This window comes from Pyrgilauda ruficollis, unplaced genomic scaffold (assembly GCF_017590135.1).
Source record: "Pyrgilauda ruficollis isolate IOZ18807 unplaced genomic scaffold, ASM1759013v1 scaffold126, whole genome shotgun sequence".
NCBI lineage: Eukaryota > Metazoa > Chordata > Aves > Passeriformes > Passeridae > Pyrgilauda > Pyrgilauda ruficollis.
This window is the reverse complement of record NW_024510988.1, coordinates 291,738-309,617: the sequence shown is the minus strand read 5'-3', so window position 1 is coordinate 309,617 and position 17,880 is coordinate 291,738. Positions and strand designations below refer to the sequence as shown.

General features: G+C 58.1%; 2 protein-coding genes across 3 annotated transcripts in view; one reads left to right on the top strand and one right to left on the bottom strand.

The window, feature by feature from the left end:
* The window catches only part of ZBTB16 (zinc finger and BTB domain containing 16), a 54,879-nt gene extending 48,952 nt beyond the window's left edge, over nt 1-5,927 (top strand). For both annotated transcript variants that reach the window (XM_041458175.1, XM_041458176.1), the window contains exons 5-7: nt 217-387; nt 2,558-2,725; nt 2,993-5,927. In XM_041458175.1, the coding sequence (XP_041314109.1) occupies nt 217-387; nt 2,558-2,725; nt 2,993-3,222 (569 nt within the window). In that variant the 3' untranslated portion in view covers nt 3,223-5,927. The remainder of the gene's footprint in view (nt 1-216; nt 388-2,557; nt 2,726-2,992) is intronic.
* On the bottom strand, nt 5,658-13,549 carry LOC121348486 (5-hydroxytryptamine receptor 3A-like). Its single transcript, XM_041458092.1, has 9 exons — nt 13,483-13,549; nt 11,449-11,612; nt 11,271-11,315; nt 10,828-10,937; nt 10,095-10,264; nt 9,717-9,877; nt 9,271-9,481; nt 8,905-9,138; nt 5,658-8,723 (listed from the first exon to the last, which is right to left on the bottom strand). The coding sequence occupies exons 1-9, from the start codon at nt 13,547-13,549 to the stop codon at nt 8,425-8,427; spliced, it is 1,461 nt and encodes a 486-aa protein (XP_041314026.1). The 3' UTR covers nt 5,658-8,424.
* Nucleotides 13,550-17,880: the final 4,331 nt, after the last annotated feature.

Genomic DNA, 17,880 nt, shown 5'->3' with positions numbered 1-17,880 from the left:
TCCTCTTCAGCTGCTGCCCTCAGCGGGACCGTGTCAGCAGGGTCAGGGCGGCCAGGGACTCCCAATGACACCCAAAGCCCTGCAGCTCTTGGGGTCCCTCCTGCTGCCCGAGCACCCCTGCTGCCACGTGGGCGTGGGGACCCCCGCACAGCGGGGTGCCAGGCAGGGGGCCGGGTGCCAGGCAGTGCCTGAGCGGGGTCTCTCCCTCTCGCACAGGTACAGACATGGCCGTTTTCTGCCTGCTGTGCGGCAAGCGGTTCCAGACGCAGAGCGCCCTGCAGCAGCACATGGAGGTGCACGCCGGGGTGCGCAGCTACATCTGCAGCGAGTGCAACCGCACCTTCCCCAGCCACACCGCGCTCAAGAGGCACCTGCGCTCGCACACAGGTACGGCGGCACCGCCGCGGGGACCCGGGCTGGGGCGGCCGGGACGCGCTCCTTCCCCAGGCGGGAAAAAGAAACGGGGAGGAAAGGTGATTTGTATTAAAAAAGCGTGGAGCTGGCTGAAGCGGCTGAGCGTTGAAAAACAAAACAGGAAAGAAAAAAAAAAAAAAAAAAAAAAAAAGCTGCGTGTAATAAGTTGATCTGGTCTGAGGTGGCACGTGACCTTCTTAGGGGGTGTGCGATCATATCCGCCTCATCAGCTTACGGCGGTAGATGCACATAATCAGCTGGTGCTCGGCCCTAATGGGATTAGGGCGACCTGCGCTACGTGTAGCTGGTGCTGCCGTGGCCCCACTGGGGCAGGGCTCGGCTGCGGGATTGCCGAGCGGGAGAGCACGGCTTGGCCGCCTTACGCCGTGTCCTCAAAGCGCCCGCGCAGTGTCCTCAGCTCCTCCGACGGCATCCCTGGGCAGCTCCGTGGTCCTGGCCACATCATCAGCACATCATTTGGGGCCGCTCACAAAACACCCCTGAAAGAGCTGATTCCTGGGGGATGAACAGGAGCGTGCAAGATCACATGGATCTTCACAGCTGCCTGGGTGAAGCGTTCCTCACCCATCCTTTTCCCACACAAGAGCGAGGCTCATGCACCCTCCTTGACACCACTGCTGTTGCTGACAGGGAACAAAATGTATCCTGAGGAGGGATGCCCCTTCTTTCTCTTGTCAGGCAGGGGGCATGCACACAATCTCCAAAAGGGACGTAAGGGCGGCTGCTGGGGGTTGTGCGGGTGGTGTCACGGAGGGTCGCTCTGTCCAGCCTGTGGCTGGCAGCTGCCAGACCCACACGTGGGCTAGGGGTCCCGATGTGGGAAATGGGAATCCTGTGTCGATGATAAGCATGTTAATGCTGAGTGCTGGAGCTATTTATAGCCAGTAATCCGGTGACCTGGGCTGCAGGTCGGGCTGCGCGTGTCCCACCCCAACCTCTGCCTCTTTAGTAGCTCCCGGCTGTGAAAAAACACTGGGATCATCGGCGCTTTAGGAGCGTTTAATCGTGCCATGTGGTGCCATCCTGCACAGCTGCAGGATGCTCCCTCTTGTCCCAGGGCCAGGGTGCTCCGTGGGCTCAGGCTCCCCTGAAAAGCGGGCGGGTGGAAATGCTGGCTGCCTCTGGCTGAAAAATTGCTGTCTTTGACTGGAGGATCAAAAGCCAAAGTGGCAGTTTGGAACTGGGCACGGGGAGGGGAAAGTCAACAGCAGCCCACAGGCAGGGGAAAGTCAACAACAGCCCACAGGCACCGCCTGCATTGCCTTTGGAGGGGGCTCCGAGCTGCATCCCCAGCATCCTCCTCCCCCAGGTGCCCAGGCAGCAGCTGCGGGAGGGGCGAGGGGCCGCAGAACTGGGCTGCGGCAAATGGGGAGAGAGTAAAATATCATTTTAAAGAGGAAGCGAAAGCACAGGCATGTGAGTATATAACGAGAAGGACAATTTATGCCCAGGCACGAGTGCAGTTTGACACGGGGATAATGAAAAAACGTAGGTCATTGTGGATGACTTAAGCCTTCACAGCTGAAGAAAATGTATGAAATGCGGGGAACATTACACGCTTGGCAGCTCCGCACATCTGCAGCAGGACAAGTGAAATACAGTTCGCCATTCTTTACCATAAACTGTGCTTGTAGGATATGCGGCACAGAGAAATTGTAATTACAGTGACAAGACAAATCAGTAATATTTAAATATTCATGAACAAAGTCTCGGACGATCAATCTATCTTTATTGTCCTTGCCTTCGCGGCTGTAATAAATAAGTAGCTGGAGCCCTCACCTTTCCTTCAAATCATTCTGCCTTTGGTGCCAAACCAGAGTTCATTTATCAGCCGCCTGGTCCAGAGTGTGGGAGATGCCCAGGGCTGGGTCTGTGCTGGTGCTGCTGGGTGAAAAACCTGGAAATTGGTGGCGGGAGGGTTGCAGCACACTCCGGTCTCTCTACCGTGCCGCGGACCCGAGCATCCCCTCTGTACATGAAGATCTGTGCATGAAGGGACCAGCACAGCGGGGAGACCGGGACGCTCTGTCCTCAGGATGGCTGCCCGGGGTAAAAAGGCTGGGGAGCTGGTTTTGGTTGGCACGGCAGCCACAGCAGCCCTCACCCCCACGTGTGCTTGCAGGCGACCACCCCTACGAGTGCGAGTTCTGCGGCAGCTGCTTCCGGGACGAGAGCACGCTGAAGGGCCACAAGCGCATCCACACCGGTGAGAAGCCCTACGAGTGCAACGGCTGTGGCAAGAAGTTCAGCCTCAAGCACCAGCTGGAGACCCACTACCGAGTCCACACAGGTACGTGCTGGGTGTCTGTGGTGAGGCTGGCAATGACAGACCGGTCCCCCGGTGGAAAGGCTGGCATGTGGACCAGGGTGGCAGCCAGGGATAACGACCCCCTGGATGCGCCGGCACGTAACAATTGTAAATGGGGGATCAATAATGACGTTGGTTCTGCTGTTCATTACGTGGTTATCAGCCGTGCCCGCTGCGGCAGCGTCGATGCTGGGCAGTTGGTGGGCACCCGGAGGCCCCCGGCCCCCAGTGACACCCCGTATCCCACAGGTGAGAAGCCCTTCGAGTGCAAGCTGTGCCACCAGCGCTCCCGGGACTACTCGGCCATGATCAAACACCTTCGGACCCACAATGGCGCTTCCCCTTACCAGTGCACCATCTGCCTGGAGTACTGCCCCAGCCTCTCCGCCATGCAGAAGCACATGAAGGGCCACAAACCAGAGGAGATCCCCACTGACTGGCGGATAGAGAAGACCTATCTCTACCTCTGCTACGTCTAAGGGAGGAGGCAGAGGGGCAGCAGGGCCAAGTGGCAGATGACTGGGCAAAAAATTCCCACCAAACCCGCAGCATCCATGGCCTTGTTTGTTTTCAGTTCTCATTCGTTTCTTCTCGCCGGAAGGATCCTGCAGCTCATGCCGGACCGAAGGACGCACCGGCCCCTTCTCCAGCCCCATCCACACTGCTGTCCCAGCTGCTTGTGCGCCTGCTGCCCTTTCACCCTTGCTGCAGGGCAGATTTCACCCTTTGCAACCCCCAGCCAGGCCCTCCGTCGCCCTTGGCATTGGCCACTGGTGCTGCTGGGAAGACCATGCAGGAAAGAGGCTGAAAGTGTGTGTACAGCTAGTGCTCTGGGAAGGCTTTAATTCCTGGTGTCCTGTCACTGCATAGACCCTGCCGTGGATGCCCTGCAGAGGACCTGAGCTCCTGTGTGGGGCTTGGGCCCCATTCTGGCAGGTTCTCATGCTCCCAGGCTGCGGCATCACAGGCAGGAGAGCACAGTGCCCTGTGAGCCGCAAGTGCTTTGGCAAGTGTCCTGGGGGGATCCTGGCCAGAGGAGGGTGCTTGGGACAGGGAGCCAGCTGTGAGCCAGGCTGCCTTGAGGTGTTGCCAGGTGTCCAGGTGGGCTCAGGGGCACAGGAGGCTGCTGCTCTCCCCATGACCAAAGACCTCTCTATGCATTTCTCCCTCCTTCCCTGCCTTCCCGGGGCAAGGGTGAAGCCCCCATGGGGAGATGCAGTTGGTTTGGTGATAGGCAGTCAGTGGCAGTGTTGGAGCTGTTAGCATGTGGCATCACTCCGAATGCTGGGATCCTCTTTTCTTCTGCTGATTTGGGGCACCTGGAAGGTGCCAAGTGTGGGGTTTTTTGCCCAGCCCTCAGCCACAGGAGCCCACAAGTAAGGGGTGCCCCGTGGCAGGCGGCTTTGCTCGCCGCTTTTTTTGCTTTTTGTTTAGGTTTTTTTGAACTTTCTTTTGGAATATTTCCGCGTTTAGCACATTTTACTTGAAATTACCTCATTTTTTTGTGACCTCATGAGCTTTTATTGATTTGGGAAGGACAGGGGGTGGCATGGCTGGGGTGCACCAGCCACGTGCCCAGCATTGGTGGTGGAGAGGTGGTGGGGCACTGGTGTCCCTGCCAGCCTCCTGTTGTGCATTATCCTTACCAAAACTGGTATTTTTTGCCCGGCCCCATGGGGCTGGGGGTGTTGGTTCTGAAGCTACCTCTTGTGTTCGTTTTTGTTGTGTTTCTCCTGCGCAGCCGCGGGCTTGGTGGTTCCATCCCACGGTTCTTTTTTTGTCGTTTTGCTGCGTTTGGGTGAAAAGGGGGGAAAAGGAGCTGGGGGGGGGCGGGGTGGGACAGTGTCTGGCTACAGTTTGGAGGGACACTGATGGCCCCTCTGGGTTTGGGGTGCCCTTCCCACCTCTCCTGGTGCCAAGCAGGGATACGGCTGCGGGAGCAGCACCCTCCCTCGCGCCCCAGTCCGGCTTTGCCGCCGCGCGTGGGACCGCTCTGCGCAGGGCGGACACCGCTGCTGTACAATCCGGGATGTGACTGTGGAGAACGGCTCGTTTAATTGTTGTGCCTAAGAAAAAAAAACAGAAAAAATATTTAAAAAAAAAAAAAAAAAGAGAGAGAGAAAACAGTTCTTTCACACAGAAAGTTGCTGCAATTTCTGGCGTGTGCACGGCAGGTCCCCGTGGCGTCCTGGCGCTGCCAGACGCGGGTGCCGTGGTGCCGTGGAGCACGTGGCCGAGCTCATGTGGCTTTTTTTTTTTTTGCTTTAACCTCCCCTTCCATCCCACCATCCCTGTCCCTCAGAGACACAGCCCCCACTGCAACAGTGTTGGGGTCAGCATTGGAGTGATGCTGCTGTATCCCGGGCGCGCGTCCCCGCGCTGTTGGCTGTGGCGCAGCCCCCGCCACCCCTCCATATATATATATGTAAGTATATATATGTGTATCATAGCAGTGAGGACCAAGCGCCGCACGGGGCCCCGTGGTCCCGGGCTCCCTCTCCCCTGGCTTGTTGTCAGTGTCGTGAGCGCCCGCCTGCCCGTCCCGTTGCTCTGTGTTGCCGCTCGTGGTTCGGGTCCGTCGCTGTCCTCGTTCCGTCTACCTCAGCACCTCTCTGAGCCCGGGCGCAGAAGGTGCCCAAGTTCCCCTTTGGTTTTCTCAGAGTATCTATCGGCTCCTATTTTTTGTACGACTTTTCCTGTCTCGCCGTTCGCTCCCCTGCGGTTCTGCTTGCGAGTCCTCTTTCTGTCTTCTAGCCACAGATGCCGTTAGCTAAAAGTTTCCTGAAAAATAAAGAAAAAGAAAAAAAAAACAAAAAAAAAACCAGTTGTGGTGTCTCCTAGTTGCAGCTCTCCGCATCTGCCTTCGTCCTGTGTAGATTCAGATGCATTTCTTTGTAAGACTTCAGTGTTTCTGACAGAGGAAAAAAAAAAAAAGACAAAAAAAAAAAGAAGAATATACTGCTGCAGGTTTTTTTCTCTCCATGTGTCACTAAGTGAAGTTCGTGCCTTCTATAGCAAAGAGAATATTTTTTACATCCTACTAACGGTAGATTTTTTTGTAGTGAACATTTTTTGTATTTTTATTTATAAGTCTCATAAGGAAAATAGCAATGTTCAGTTGTATACCTTGAATCTGCAGTTAGAAAACAAAAGAACAACCAATAAAGTTAATTCCGTTGTCTCAGCCTGCTGTCTCCCATTCCTGTGCCCATCAAGAGGAGGAGGAGGAGGAGGAATAGGCGGAGGTGGAGGAAGGATGCATCCCACCAGCTTGGGGTGAGCCGTGGGGGTACCCACAGTACCATGAGTTTGGGGGTGCCTGCTTTGAGGGGGAAATTGAGGAGGTCCTATCCCTAAACCGACCCCAGTGGGCGAGGGGGTCTCCCTGGAATGTCAGTGTCCCCGTGGGCAGGGAGCATCCACAGCACGCTGCCTGCGCTGCCGCCTGCCCATGTGGCTCACCAGGGAGCAGAGCAAGTTTGCCTCAATGAAAGTGAACTCGTTCATTTAAACCTGCCTGCAGAGCCGTCCGGCCCCCCGCTGCGTTAATTATCCTGTAGTTCCCGACTGATTGCTGTACACTAAGCTTAAGCCCTCCTTTATTTATTTACTGACTACATTAACGGCAGCGCCTGCTCTCCTTTGTGCTGTGGCAAACCGCACAGCACCGCGCTGCAGCCGGGCCAGGCGGGGGCTGCCAGCACAGCCGGCCCTGCCTGTGCCCCACGCTTGGCCTCGCGATGCCATCAGGCATTTCTTAGAGCACAGCTGGAGTCGCCAAGGGCAGAGCATCATTCAGTTTTTCGCAGGGATGGATGGCGTGTGCCGGTGCCAAGGCCGGGCTCATCCCCTGCCCAGCACCCGGCAGGTCTGAGGGGCTGCGTGTCCCTCCCAAGGTGCTGATGGTGCTGCTGCCTCCCCCAGTGCCCCCAGCACAGCCTCCCAGCGGGGCTTTGGGCAAGCGGTGGGGAACTTTGGTCCAGGTTCGGGCAAGCAGAGGCGGTCCTGCTGTGATCAACCTGCGGGCCACAGCGCCCCACGAGAAGGGAGGCAAAGCCCATCCCGGCGCCCAGCCTGGCACAAAGGCGCCGTTACAACCACGGGGAAATCGCGGCAGGACCGGGCCTTTGTGTGCACGCTCGCACAGCAGCTGGGAGCGATTATGCTGCAACAATGTTCTGTTCCATCAACATTATGTCCTCATTAAACCTTTATTAGGAGATTAGATTCAGATTTATTGATTTTTTTTTTTTTAAAGAGGAAAATCCAGGCTTCTCTCAGATGCCTGGAACTTTTTCCCACATGCAGCACTTCCCAAAGTAGCAAGAGGGCAAGGGTAGAATCAATCTTTCCTCGAGGATAGGCAGCCTGTCCTTCCAGGGAAAAGGACTGCTGAGCTTCTTGAGGGGGTTAGGTTGGGTGCATGATGGCTTCCTAGCACAGGGAGGACAAGGACCAAAACATTTAATGGGATACAGCAGCATAGATGAGCATCTTGCAGTGCAGCCTTGGGGGACATCAGGGTCACGGTGGGCAAGAGAGGGATGGCAAGGCTGGCTCAGGAGTCTTGCTGCCCAGTACCCTCGTCAAACACATAGGCTGGGTGGCATCACACACCCGGGTCAATGGCCCCATTGGATTTGTCTGTTGGAGCGTTTGATGTTACACGAAGGCAGCTCATTCCAGAGGGTGTTAATTGCCCGCTGCACTGATCAGGTCTGTAGCACCATCGATCTCGGCAGGATCAATGGGCTGATTTAGTGTCTCACGAACTCTTTAACTGGACACCTCATCAATAGGCAGCCACTTACAGACCATCAGCGCATTAGTGCGGGCCGGCGCTGGCAGGAGCCCACTCCACCCGTCCTCAGCCCCCGTCACTCAGAGGTAAGTTTTCCTGCAGGTGATGGCTCTGAGATGGTGAGTGGGAGTCTTGCTCTGGGGCTGGTGGGTTTGAGGGCAGATGCATGAGAGCCAGGTGGTGCCAACCCACCTGTGCCCCATCACCTGCATATGCAGAGATGCTCCTAGAACATGGGATGGCCCTTATGGCACCTGCAGCACTTTCCTCTTCTCTTCACCTTGTGCCTCTGTCCTTGCAGGGGCAGATGACAGCGGGAGCTGGGACCTACTGGGCTGTGATGGCAGTCCTGCCCCCGCGCATCTCTCCCAATCCCGCGTGCTCACGGAGTCCTTCCCGTTGCCATCCCGTTTGACACGGGGTCTCTCCCACCTTGCTAAAACTGCTGAGCACAAGCATGGTGGGATCTGCTGGGCAAGCATGCCCGGGGGCCCGGGGTAGGATACAAAGGCAGCAGCCGGGGTGAGGGGTAGCGGAGCCGAGAACAGCGGGACCCCCGGGGCGGTGGGGATCCCCCGGTGCAGGGGGACCCCGGGTCGGGAGGCGGCGGGGCCGGCGGCGGGGCCGCTGTCCGCGGTGCTGAAACCGCGGCCGGGGCCGGGCCGGGCCGGAGGCGCTCCGGGGTTGGCAGGGGAAGCGTGGAGAGAGGTTTGGGCAAGGTCATGGGGTCCTGGGGGCTCCTGCTCAGCTCCGCCTTCCGCTGCGGAGCTGAGGGACCTGAGGGATGCGCCCGCCTGGGTGGACAGACACCGGCGAGTCCCAGAGCCAGGGAGAACCCACCAGGGTGAGGTCCCCCGTCTCCCTGAACGACGGGCCCTGCTCAGGCATCCCTCCACACCGACCAGAGGGTGCCCAGCGTGATGCTGTAGGCCAGGACGGCTGCCAAGTACACCCGGAACAGCAGGACATCCAACACGTAGCCCACTTGCAGCCACTCACGGGCGACGTCGCGGAATTCCTCCCGTTTCTCCAGGAGCTGGCGGATAGCTGTGGTCTCACGCAGGACCTCCTGCAGGGCTGCTGAGCCCTCCGTCCGGCCAGCAAAGGCCAGTGCAGACCTCGTGCCCCCCACTGCCCCGCACTCCCGGGGGTCCTCACAGACATAGGGGGTCGGCTTGGCTGAGGGATCAAGAGAAGCAAATGTGAAAAACCTATTTAGACAGAGAACTGGGATTTGCGAGGGTGAACTAGGCACCCAGTTCACCCAGGCACCCAGTTCACCATGCAAAGAATGGCTATGTAGGTGTAGATGGCTACAGAGCACCTAGACTCCTTCAGGCCCTCTCTGTGCCACCCTTACCTGTGCTGTCATTGTTCTCCACCTGCCTGGAGGTGTCCAAGCTTTGCATCCTGCTTTGGCTCAATTTCTTCCTGTCCCGGATACAGAGCAGGATGGTGGCTCTCTCCAGCAGCAGGCGTTTCACCCACTCAGGGACGTGGGGTTGCAGGTCTTGCTTGTGCACCAGGTGCACAATCAGGATGGTCTCTGTCAGGCTGATGACGAGCAGCGCCATGCACACCACAAAGTAGATGCCTGCAGAGGCATCAGTGAGGTGAGTGACCTGCAAAGGCTGGTGCACAGAGCAAACCCTCCCTGCTCAGCTCTCAGGGCCCTGTGGTCCCTGCCCACGGCTGCCGTGGCAGCTGGGTGGGAGAGCCAGCGTACCTATCAACGGGGTGCCGACGGCCGTGGCTGGCAGCGTGTCAGATACAATAATGAGGAAAACCGAGTAGCCCAGCAGGAGAGTGATCTTGAAAGAGACCCTCTCACCGCTGTGGGGAGGCAGGTAGAAGCCCACAATGTCCATAACCATCAGGAAGATGCTGGGGAGCAGCAGGCTGACCGTGTAGAACAGGGGGCGTCTGCGGATGACTACCTGCAGGACAGAGACAGAAAAGGCTGTGAAGGGTGAAATGAGGCCTTCAGCTGGTGTGGCTCTTTGCCAGGGCAGGTGAGGATGGTGAGGGGCACTAAGGTGAGCCAGAGGAAGGGCTCACTAGCAGGAGCCTCCCACCTGCAGGCAGGAGCTGCAGCACAGAGCAGCGACAAGGATGGGGCAAGTCCCCTCCCTTGTGCCACATCCCCGAGAAACACGGGGCCGAGGCTCTTACATAGAACTTCATCTCAGCGTAGCTGTCACTGCTCTTGACACTGAACTCCTGGAAGTGGCTGAGGACGTAGAGCAGCTCCCACTCGCCCTGGTTCATGAAGACACTTCGGTCGAACTTGAGGAGCTCCGGCTGACGCCACAGCGAGAGGTTGATATCACGAACTGGGGGGGCAGAGGAGAGCTCGGAACTGGGGGCACCCCGCCCAAAGCGCCGGCAGCTGGCGGCACCTCCCGGGCGGGCAGCGCGCCTGCCCTCCCCGCACGCTTCCCCGATCCGCTGGGGCCATCTAGAGGGACGAGCTGCCTTCTGCACGGAGCTGCGGCCAGCACGGCCCCTGCCGCCCCCGAGCCCCCGGGCCGTGTACCGCCCGGCACTCACCGTGGTGCAGCCAGCTGGTGAAGGTGAGAGAGCAGTTCTGGATGTCGAAGGGGAAGTTGTAGATGTCCAGGCTGCAGGAAGTCATCACCTGGATGGGTTTGAGGTTCTGCACCTCCCCGTGATGGCTGACGTAAACATAGGGGACGTGTGGGGACTTTCCAACATCCACACTGAGGGACAGGAGGGACAGACATGTGGGCTGGAGAGCACTCTGGGCAGGGCTTCCTTCTGCCAAGTGGAATTTCAGGGGGGAACTGCCCAAGAGCCAGGGATTTGCCTCCTGTTCTGCTTTTTTGTAATACCCTTGCAGGCATTTCTGCCTCGCATCACCTCTGCGCTGCCCAGACTGCTTCCTTCTCCCAGCCTGAGAAGTTCCAGAGCCCTCAGGAAGCACTGGGAGCACCTTAAATCCCCACGGAGTGGGAAGGACACCAGATAGCTCCATGGGAAGGGCCAGCAGCTCTGCAGCTGCCCTGGCATTGTACTGTCTTCACAAAGCCTTTCTCCTGATATCTGGATCTCACCCCCAGCACAGTGAGGGTAATTACTGATGGTTGTGGTTAGCCAGCATTGGAAATGGCCCAGCTGCAGAGCCAATCCCCATCTGCAGCTCCCGATGTGGGGAGGCTGCCAGCTCTGTGCCAGGAATACAAAGCACGGGAGGGTACGTGCCCATGGTGGGTGAGGAGTCCCAGTCCCAGCCCGTGTCCCTGGAGACTTTGGCTGCACTCACAACTCGTTGATGAGGATGTCGGGCACCCAGATGCTCTCTACAGGGAGGGAGATCTGCGTCAGGTTGTCGAAGTGAGCTGGGTCCCACTTGAGGAACTCGTCTGTCCAGTGCTGGGGACAATGGAGAGGGGACTTGGTGGGTGAGGTCCTTCCACTCTGCCAGCACACAGACCCCAGGCTAGCCCCAGGCAAGCTTCCCACCCGTGGGAGGGAGGGAAGACTGATCCTTCAGCTTGCACAGCACCCAGCAGTGCAAAGCAGGGAGCATGAAAGCTGAGCCTTGGGGTGCATGTGCTACAGAGGCCTCGCCAGCCCCCGGGATGTTTCCCCCCACTGCTCTCCTGCAGGACTGCACACTCCTCTCACAGGAAAACACGGGGGTTTGGGGGTGCTGGACCCCGAGGGGGGCCAGCAGGGAAGGAGTGAGGTTTCGTGGCTACTCACCTGCCTGTACCAGATGTAGGTGGTCAGCACCTGGTCCTTCTCATCCTGTGAAGATGCGAAGGGTCAGAACGGGGGGCTGACACTCGGGAAGATGGGCAGAGCACGCTGGGAGCATGCTGCACGCCAGGAACCACTCCCCTCCCTGCGGCCACGCGCGGAATGGGAGCAGGGGACTCACCACGCTGAGGATGGCATAGACCATGAGGTCGATGGCCACGTTGGTGGTCGTTCGCCAGTCCCGCACAGGCCGGGTACCCTTCTGGTAGTGCGCCAGGAGGTGGTGGCACAGGCGGCGCAGGGCGGGCTCGGGGGGCTCCGGGGTCCCGGCCCCGCGCTGGGAACCTGCTCAGCAGAGGGAGAAAGGGAGGCAGCGAGGGAGGCTGCTCCCCCTGCCATCACCCTGGCTGTGCCACGGGCTGCGGGTGCTGCCACTGCCTGCCCTCACTTACCAGTTGGGGTTTCCCATCCAACTTTAATAGGAGCATCCTGATGGGAAACGAGCCTGGACACCAGAACCATCACCTCGTATGCTACTGGCATCCTGTGCCGTGCAGGTCGTGACCTTCCCCAGCCTCAGAGGGCACAGCTGCCAGCCCTCGCCTCTCTGGACAAGTGCCAGGACAGCAGCAGCGGGGAGCCACGAGGGACACACTGCCCCTGGGAAAGTTTCATACCATTCGCTCCCTCCAGGGGCATTTCTTTGCTCAGCAGGTGGAGACGGTGAAGGTTAGAGATGAAGCAGGATGCTAAATTCATTTGTTAGCTATCTTGGTGTTTGCTTCCTGTGAAAACAGTCCCTTCACTGGTGCCAGCAGCATCAAGCAAGGGCAAATTGCTTTCAGCACCATGTCCTCACTGCCAGGCACCTGGAATGCCACGGCTGGGCCAGGGCAGCAGTGCTACACTTGTGGCTGTGCTCTGTAGCACACCCAGCCCCAGAGTACAATTCCAGCATAATGGAAGAGACTAATTGGAATAGATCTATGGGAACTTGGGAAAAGCTACTGGAAGGGAATTTTAATCTGTATTTTAAGCTTTAAAAAAAAAGAAAAAGCAACAGCCTCAGCCCCTCTGACATTGCTCGTGAGTGGTAGTACTGGGGAGCTAGCTGGGTGCATGAGGCTCGCCCAGGCAGGCAGGAACCAACAGAGGCAGTGAGATGAGGAGAGAGGCAGCAATTAGGGTGAGGGGAGGAAATACAGCTGCTGCCATCACCACAGCTCGGGCCAAGTGACCTTTCCTGCTGCAGCTGGTGGCAGCTGGCTCGTGCTTGCTCTCTTCCACCTTCTCCTCACATCCTCGCCACCCCTATCTGCATCAGGATGCTCTGGCAGCAGGGAAATGGCTTTGCAGAGGGAGGACTGGGCTGGGTTCACCTCAGATGCTCTTTGCCTCTGCTCCACACACCTTTGCCTCTGCTCCACACACCTCTGCTGGTCTGCCCAGCCCAAATCTGTGCCAGGGTTGTGCCAGCAACTCACCTGGTGCAGCTCGGCACAACCCTGGCACAGCCCTAACACATGGGGATCTGTCTGCACAGCCCTTCCTGCCTCCTGGCCAGCATTGCCAGGGTGAGCACATCACTGCTCCCACTCCTTTTCTGCCACCTGAGCTGTGCTAACAGTGGGAGAGGGCTTGGGAGTTGGGTGACAGGAGCTACATGACCTATCCAGAGGTTTGAGTCAATTTGAACATTTTCAGCTGGGCTGAGCTGGTGCAAAACAGCTCAAGGATTTTCGTGCTATTTCCCAGGAACATTAGATGAGAAAATAATAATGGAATAACAACAAAATATGTTGGCTGTCAATTTTGCACTGCACAGAGCTACAATTACAAACTATAGGCACAGCATCGTGCCCAGAACCCAGCTCTTGGTTATGAAGGGGGACTAAACATTATATTGGAGCAAGCCCTTCATCGGGCAGGGGGCTCAGGCAGCATCTCTCAGGCAGAGATGATCTGGAGATCTCCCTCCAGAGCACCTCAAGATCCCAGAGAGCAGAGCTGGGTTCTAAGGCTACGTCACCTTGCTGCCAGTGTTACCCGGGCAGGATGCACCTCCAGGCTCTGCGCTGGAGCTCTCCCACGCTCCAGCCTCTCCCAGGTAAGTCACTTCCCAACAGCACGAAGGTTTCCCCGCAGAGCAGCCTTTTCTGGGAAGGTCCCGCTGCGCCTCAGCTCCCCAGCCCTGCCCACGGGTCCCCCACCTTACCTGGGCTCTGCAGCGTGGAGGCCAGCGGCAGCAGGGCCAGGAGCGCCCCGAGAGCCGTGGGCACCATGGATGCGCTGGCTGCAGCTCGGCGGAGCGCTGAGCGGAGCAGGGAGGCAGGCGGCACTCCTGTGGCTTTCCCCCCGCCGTCGGCTTTTTGAGAACGCCCAGTTAATCTCGCGATCAGCCTCTCCCGCTGCATCAAGTTTCAGGCTGGGAGGGTGCGAGTGGGGCCCACCCCCGCCCAGATCCAAAGAGCTGCCCCGTCCTCTGCCCAGGTGCCTGCTGGTGGCACAGCGGGTTTTGGGGTGCGAGCATCATGCCCATGTGCAGCGGGGGGCACGATGGGGGCAGAGGGCTCTGCAGGTGCCAGGGCTGAGCCAGGAGATGCTCAGCAGCTGGAAAGATGGGGAAACCCCCCGAGAGGCAGGGAGGGGAGCCTGCCCAGGGGTGTGCCACTGACACAGGGTGGGTTTCCACCAGCAGGGGACCGGGGAGCTCTGGATGTACCGGGCTCCCCTTCACACCCTGCGGCAGGTGGCTCTGACAGTCGCAGGTGGAGGCAGCATGTGCAGCCAGCCCTTGGCACCCCTGCCTGGGGCAGCAGCTTTCCCCCAACCCCTCCGACCTGCACCTACACTGGAGTCTGTTTTCACTGCAGAAACTTGCATTTGTTGTAAATTTCAGCAAACAAAGTTCTTCCTACTGTTTTCAGTTTCCCAAAATATTTAACGCCTGGGGGCAAACAAGACTAGAGGCAAAGCCTGGTCAGGTGTTACTGAGAGTCAAAAGGCCCTCGGTGTCACCCCTGGGTGGGTGCCCTGCTCAGGCTGCACATTCATCCCTCCATGTCACAGCATCACAGCCTTGGGCTGGGCAGTGTCCCTCTGCCTGGCAGGGGAGCTTCCCCTCGACCCTAAGCCTCTGTAATCTTCTGTATTCCTGTATGTCTGCACTGTGCTTGTGCGTGCTGCAGGTGCCTGTGCCCCCACAAAGCTGCCAGCTGCTGGAAATCCTGGGGAAGCGGCGGCCAGGGACCAAAGCCTGCGGCGGTGGCGTGGAGCAAATTGCATCAGATGCCGACATGGAGTCACTTAAACGAGATAAGAATTAGTGCGGGGCTCTGATGAACTCCCCGTTGGCTGCCAACAGCGGTGTCAGGGAGAGAGCGAGAGCAGAGCTGGGGCTAATTTGATTTCTCGGCTCCGTTAGTGGCTGGCAAGTCACCTCCCAGGGAGCGCCAGCAGCTCACGGCGCTCTCCCCTTATTGAATCTGGGTAATGAAAATCACGGGCAGCGCCACCGTGGTGCTGGGGACTGCGCCCCGCTCTGCCCCCTCTCCTGCAGCCTCCTGCGTCTGCAGCCGGCAGGATGAGGCCAAGGGGGCGTGGGCTGCTCCAGTGGAGCCTCTGCTGCAGCATCATTAACTCTGAATTTTCTCCCTCGGGTTTTACATCTTCATCTTAAAGAGATTTTAATGTAGTTCCTATCAGCCCTCCTGTTATTGGATATCTAATTAGCGTGATCTACGGTGGCTCGTGTTCCGCGCGCACGCGGGGGCTCTTGCGGGACGCTTTGTGGGACGGCTGATATCAATCGGCAGCGCCCAGATCAGATTTACTTTCCGAAATAGCATAATGGGATTTTATTAGCCCTGTAATCTGCTGCACGGTAATTGCTTTTCTGGGAATCGAAGTGCTCAGCGCCTGGGGCTTCCCACAGCGCAGCTCTGCGTCCTGTCCAGGCCCCGCTGCAGCCAGGCATGGCAGCATCCCTGCACTGGCATGGACGGGCACTCAGGCTCTCTCCTGGGACAGCCACAATGTGAGCACGTTCCCTGGCTGGGCAGGTGGGTATTTAGCCCAGAGCAGCAGTCTCAGAGGCTGGGGGAAGCACAGGGGCGCAAGCACAAGATCCCCAACATGTGATGGCACAAACGATGCTCTGCATTCCCTCCTCACCCCAACCTGACCTCATCCCACGTCCTGGGTGTGCAGCACTAAGCGCTGTAGTCCTTTGGCAGCTCCCAGCCCACGCCATGGGATGTGCTGGGGGCTGTGGAGCTGCGGCAGGAGCGTGGCTGGGCTCTGTGCAGGATGGGGTGCTGTGGCCAGGCTGGGGACCACAGTGGCAGCAGGGAGGGAGGCCTCAGCTGTGGCGCTTGCCGGTGCGGAGCGGGCAGGAGAGGGAAGCAGCTCTCCTCCAGGCTGCCAGTGCTCGCCTTTCAGAGCGCGTTTGGAGCGTCAAAAACAATAAAGCATCAGCAAGGAGCCCTGGCAGCACAGCTGCCTGATGGCCCCGGCCCCATCACGCGCCCGGGGCCGCCCATTAGGGAGCCTCGCGCTCCCCGAATTGCATGTCTGCTGTGATTTAACGCTGCGAGACATGAAACAAACACCGCGGGCAGGCAGGGCTGCCGGCCCGGGCACCGCGGGCCCGCGGCAGCCCCCGGGACCCTGCACCCAGGGACAGCCCTCCTCCGGGAGGCTCGGGCTTGCTGGCATCCCTGGGCACTGCAGAGGGCCAGGGGGACACAGGATCCCTCCTCTGGCTCTCACCTTGTGCAGACCAAGACCGAAGCACAGACCAAATGCCTGCTGGTTGTGGCGCCCTTGGCTAGTTTAATTTTATTTAGGGATGCTGGTAGCTTTGTCCCTTGGGTGCAAACTGCATGGCCCTTGGAGAAGCCAAAAATTGCCCACTCCAGCTACCAAGCCCATCCTCACCCCAGTGAAGGAGCCCAATGCTTTTGAATCCCCAGAGAAGGGATGGGAGCGCTTTCCTTTCAAGTCCTCTCTTTCATTAGACACCCTTCAGATGTTTGCAATATTCTGCCACTGTTTCATTACCACTAAAGGCAGGTAATAATAAGCACACGAAGGTATTTGGAGCCCGTTGCTGTTAATGAAGGAGATCTGGCTGATGCTGAGTGGGATGGCAGCTGTGCGTCACAGGCTGAGCACCGTCTCAGGACGTGGAAGGAGAGGCCAGGTCTGCAGCCTGCTCTGTCTGACAGTGTACAATCTCCCCCTAGTAAATTATCTTGGAGGTAACAGTGCTGTGACTGCACTTAATGCTGCAGACAAATTGTTCTACACCCTAGTTAATTATCACAGCATTAATCAGGCTGCTAAACATTAAACACAGCCTGGACAAACCCGGAGCTAGAAATAGGGGTCTGAGTTTATCTTTGTGACAGGGGCATTCAGAATTTTTATGGTTAATAGTTTTTTTAAGGTAGGAAAATCCTGAGGACCCTTACCTCAGCAACAAAGTTTGGGTAGAGCACCATTCCCTCTGCAGTGCATGAGGGTCCCAGAGAGAAAATCACAGTGCCCAGCACTACCTCCCTGTCCCTCACTATTAATAGCTTGGCAGGCTCCCAAAATGAGTAGAATTTCTTACTTTGTTGCATTTAAGGATCACTGGTTGTCTTGTTTATACTTTGCACATCAGGGAAATTGTTGAACACCAGCTTCCTCAGTTTTTCCTTATCTACACGGCTACCTCCTCCCTCTTCCCTCCCAAATTCCTCATCTGGAGTACCTGTGAGAACCAGGAAACCGGGACAGTCTCGGGACAGTCCACACTGAGGTCCCACACCTCTCCCAAAACAAAAGGCAAGGGACAGTCTGTGACTGCCCAGGACAAATCCAAGTGTGGGAGATGCCCACCCAGCTGGGAAAGGGCACTTTTGAGGGAGAACTGGCAGCCAGGGTATGGCACTGCAGTGCCACAGCTCTGCTGGAAATGCCAGTGCCGTCAGTGCCGCAGGAGCTCCAGTGCCCGGTGGGGATTGACACATTCCTGATGATGCAGGACAGGTTTTCGCCGGTTTCCCCCAAGAGAGCTGAGCCCTGCTGGCTCGTCAGGTTGCCCAGGTGCCTGGGCCACATCCCATCAGCAGGTCCAGCTGCTGCACTGCTGACAGCGTGGGGTCTGCACTCGTACACCTGGATCTGCCCACCCCGGGGCTCACTGCTGGGACATCTCCTTTCAGTGTCCTTGCACTGAGAGAAAGCTAGAATGCGGGCTGTGCCCTTTGGCTCAGCAGATCTGAGAAAAGCTATTTCCTGCTGGCTCACCCAGGCCCAAAGGAGCATGGGTTTGGCTGGAGCAGAAAGCAGGTGCCGGCCACTCATTGCTTTGAACCTTTTCCTCACGGTTTTTCCCTGGGGTGCATCCACCCCTGGAGCATCCTGGTCCTCTCCTGCATCCTCCTCTCGCCGCCTGCTCGCAGCCTCCCGCCGGCCAGCACCGGCAGCATAGAGCATCACCGGGCAGCACCGGCAGCACCGGCAGCATAGAGCATCACCGGGCAGCACCGACAGCATAGAGCATCACCGGGCAGCACCGGGCAGCACCGGCAGCACCGACAGCATAGAGCATCACCGGGCAGCA